Source organism: Gracilinanus agilis, chromosome 1 (genome assembly GCF_016433145.1).
Source record: "Gracilinanus agilis isolate LMUSP501 chromosome 1, AgileGrace, whole genome shotgun sequence".
Lineage (NCBI taxonomy): Eukaryota > Metazoa > Chordata > Mammalia > Didelphimorphia > Didelphidae > Gracilinanus > Gracilinanus agilis.
Window position 1 is genome coordinate 110956653 of NC_058130.1, and position 4432 is coordinate 110961084.

Below are 4432 nucleotides of genomic sequence, written 5' to 3' on the forward strand. Positions count from 1 at the left end.
AATGAATCCTGTGAAATGGCTGCATTATTCTAATTGTCATTGAATATTTCCACTGGGCTAGAACCAATTGCCTATTTTAAGTAATTATGCTTTTGAATAGTACAAATTTGAATATATCTGACTACTTCACAGCATTCCTTATTTGCATTAATCAGGACCTAGCTGTAATATGTTGAGTATGGAGAATCAAATAGTGGTTCCATCAACAGAAACAGAGAATTTGAGAGGAAAGGATCATTCAAGGAGATACATTCTGAGTTCAGTTTCAGACATGTTGAGTTTCAATTGGGTAATCAGATGATGTCCAGCAGGCATTTGGGAATACAGGACTTAATCTGAGGGACCAGATTAGTTCTGAATACATAAACATTTGTGAGTCATCTACATAGCTGTCTGGCCACGTCACATCAACACACATATGTCTCAGATCACAACTCGGTGTCATCCTCAGCACTCTCAGCACATGGCATTAACTGATTATCGAATTTAAATTCTGGATTTTTTAAATCAAATTAATTGTGGGCTGGAGAATTCAGTTTTCAATGACTGTCATATTGTATGATGACCAAGACAGAATCATCCCCAGCTAGGATAGCTGAGCAGCTATGTGGTACAATGGATAGACAATTGGGCCTTGAATCAGGAAGTCCTGAGTTCAGATCTGACCTCAGATATTTCCTAGCTATAGATTCTGTGCAAAAGTCACTTAATTTTCTCAACTTTGGGGAAAATGACAGCACTTACCTTGCAGGTCATCATAAGGACCAAATGAAATTTATAAAGTGTTTATTAGCATACTGCGTGGTACAAAGTAGGTGCTATATAAAAGTTTATTCCATTCCTCCTTCCCTTCCCAACTGAGGGGTTCCACAACACAAAAAGCAAAACAGAAAGAAAACAAGTAGCCTTCTGATTTGTCTGTCCACGTTGTTTATTGGAAACAGCAATGCTTTCTGTGATAGTTTATACATGAAGCAAGAGGAGCTGGTCTTTCATTTCACATGATCCAGGATGGACATGGCACATCCGAAGCAGCACATTAAATCTCTGAAAGGGACTGTACAGTTTAGATAAATAGAACTCTGAGGAACTCAACTAAGAGTACTCTTACAACCATTACAAAAAAATGCCAATAAAGCTACACACAGCACTGTACACACACAATGAGGCCAGAAGGGAAGGGAAGTAAGAGAGCTGACTGGAGCCACATACCTTGAATTGCTCAGCACACACAAATAAAAACCATTATTTAGTCCTCATTGAGGGCAGAATATGCACAAATGATGTTCAAAGAATACAAGGGAACAGTGGAAAGAGAAAAAACAGAGTACACTAATTTCTTGGTCTATGAATATGATAAATAATTCTTGGTGCTTTTCTTATGCCAGAGCATCACAGGGAACACCCACAAGTAAAATTGCATCTCTTCTCCCTGCCCTCCTTCCTCTTCCCTCTGTGCCCTCTCTGTGCCTGGCTATCCAGTAGAAACATTATGATCTCATGCATTATTTATGCAGAGCAAGCACATTTTATTTGGCAGACTAAGCCTCTTTCTGCTTCATTGAAGGATGTTTCTTCCCCTCATCTGGGGACATCTTTCCCCTGGAAATCAAATGAGACTTTTCTTTAAGAGAAAGGAAGAGGAAAACTTGTGATGTGTCAATAAAGGGTACAAAATAAGGGGTACAAAAGACAGTTGGTTTTCAGAGAAGCCTTTAAATTTCTATTGTACCTTTTTTCACTGACCACATCTCAAGACTATTATTCATTCTGGTCAGAAGATAATGGATTGAAATCATTAATGCATTCTTTACATTACAATTACAAAGATAATTGCTGGTGAAGCAATATCAGACAGCTTAGTGACCTGGGGATCCTGGGAAGGGGGACACAGAGTGGTAAGAACATTTCTCTCTTGGAATGGAGAGCAGAGGCTTGAAAATGACCTCCGGGTGATAGACGTTATCTTCATTAGGATGGATTAACTGTATTTAGCCTCCTGGTCATGCCTCAGGGAGACAAGTCTCCCCAAAGTGTGGAAACAACTTTTGGCTGTGACCATGGGCTGGCCTTGTTTGGCAAGCACGTAGCCCGTGTCATTCATTGTGCAGGAAGATATCGTCCATCACCATGGCCAGAGCAGGGCAGCCAACGGGAACCAAAGATGCTCAGTGGGACTGGGTGACATTTGACCACTGTGGCTTGCACTTGGGAGGTGCTTAAAGCAGCATTTCCAAAGCAGTGGCATTAAACTGAACTACCTGGGCCAAGAGTTGGTGAGCCAGCCAGCAAAACATTCTAATGAGGCAGGGCAACCAGAATCTCCACATAATTGATAGGGAAGAAGCCTGACTGACCATGAAGCATCCCCTCATACCAGTTCTCGTCAATCTGGTTGGTGAGGGTGATGACATCACCCTCCTTAAAACCCAGCTCGCCTTCATTTTCAGGTTCAAAATCATACAGAGCTCGGCAGCAGGGCTGATCCATTGGGACACCTAAGAGACAGGAAAAGAGGGAAAGACAAAGGAAAGAAACAAAACATTTTAGCATTATATCTATTCTTACTGAATAGGAGATTCCTGTACTTTCTGTGTCAGACCCTAGTCTATTCCCTAGCTCAATCTCCCAAAGGAGAAATGATACAGACCACATCCAGAGCAAAGTTCCTACCACTCTTCATGCCTTCCCCCAAGATTTAGTCAATCCTAGGACTCAGAGTCTAGAAACCTATTGGTCCAATTTGGTTTTAATGAAAGGAACATTGGGTGTGACGTTGAGAGACCTGGATTTCAATCCGAGGTCTGCTACTTGCTAACTCTGGATTTTAGGCTCATCCTTCTATCACTCATGGTGAAATTTCTTCTCATGTAAAATGGAAGGGATGGGGGAAATTCCCCAAACAGCATTCCTTGCCAGGTGGATATACAGGAGAGGAAAGAAATAAGTACTTATGAAATTTGTACTATGTGCCATGAACTGTGCTAATCACTTTACAGATATGATTACATTTCAGGGTATGAGGATCAAATGATATAATGTGTAAAGCACATAAATCATAAGCCTTAAGGCACTAGGCAAATGTCAGCTTTGATTATTATTGAGGAGGGTCGCTATTGAGATGAACACAGCAGCTATTAATATTTGGCTTCCTTTAAAAGCAGAAGACTTGAGGACTCGGGTGATGTGGGATCAAAGGAGGGTTCACAGCACTTTTTTACAAAAAGACCTTCAAGCATTTTGCACAGTTAAAATAATGTAGCATTATGAAGAAAATCTAATGGTCCAGACAAATTTTTATAATCAAGAGTCTATTTCTCCCTCTACCACCTTTCTATCCCTGGGAAGTAAATAAGTTCCTGCTCCCACAGCCAGTTCTCCAAGGCTAGAATTGCCTGGATGTGGTAAAAGCCACCAAATTAATCAAACAAAGTACTCCACTTCTGGAAAGAGAATGATATACATATATACCCAATTGCCATTCCTACTGGTCCTGGAGGCTACCCCCTCCCCCCAAAAATGGTTTTCTGTCCCATCATCTTGAGTCCATTGGAATACACACCATAGTAAAAAGAGCTCCGATTGCTTTGTAATACCTCCTAGTTCTTTCATCCCAGCCCCCTAAGAACATCTTTAGTCTATTTTTCTTTTGCAGAAGAACACCAAACCCTGGAGACTCAGAGAGAAGGTGGTGAGATTCCCACACATCCTTAAAAAACAAATGCCAAACCACTGAAAATGAAGGCTATTTGCCAGATGTGTCACACAGATTTTTTTAAACCATCTGTGTGGAAGAGAGGAAAATGTAAAGAATGCATTAATGAAAATGTATCCGTTTCCCCAACAGAAAAGAAAGTTTATTTTTTATTGTACCAATCCCAGTTCCATAACACAATGAACTGTCGGAAAACCTGGCAGGTGTCGTGACTCAAAATGTATTAGTATGCAAGACATCCATGCTAGTGTTGTTCAAGGAATCTGACTCATCGTGTTCCTGGGGGTGGGCTGTCTCTATGTGGTAGGCAGTGGGGTGCAGGAGCATTTAACAAAGGAAAGGGAAAGTGAAATTCAATCTCCCAATGCTGATACAATATGTCAAGGGAAGTGATTTACTACCAAGGAAAAAAAAAGATGCTCAAAATCCAAGCGTGCTAAGAGAGTAGATTGCAAGATCAGTATGTGTGTAGGTTCTGATGAAAGAAAATAGGAAGGAAAAGGTAAAAAAATAAAAGACTTATAAAAGGAGGAGCTAGAAAAGAGAAGAGACAGAAAGGGGAGAAGAGGAAAGAATAAAGGGAAACAGAGAGAAAGGCAGAGAGAGACACAGAGAAAGAGGCTAACTGAATAATAGAAAAAGGAAGGGAAAGAAAGGAGAGAAAGGAGAGAAAGAAAGAAAGAAAGAAAGGAGAGAAAGGAGAGAAAGAAAGAAAGG

At 40.6% G+C, this 4432-nt stretch overlaps 1 protein-coding gene across 1 annotated transcript in view; it reads right to left on the reverse strand.

Moving 5' to 3' along the window:
* Positions 1–2298: 2298 nt before the first annotated feature.
* Positions 2299–4432, reverse strand: part of SH3GL2 (SH3 domain containing GRB2 like 2, endophilin A1) — a 54126-nt gene continuing 51992 nt past the window's right edge. The window contains exon 9 of the mRNA XM_044677222.1: positions 2299–2498. Coding sequence (XP_044533157.1) covers positions 2299–2498 — 200 coding nt within the window. The remainder of the gene's footprint in view (positions 2499–4432) is intronic.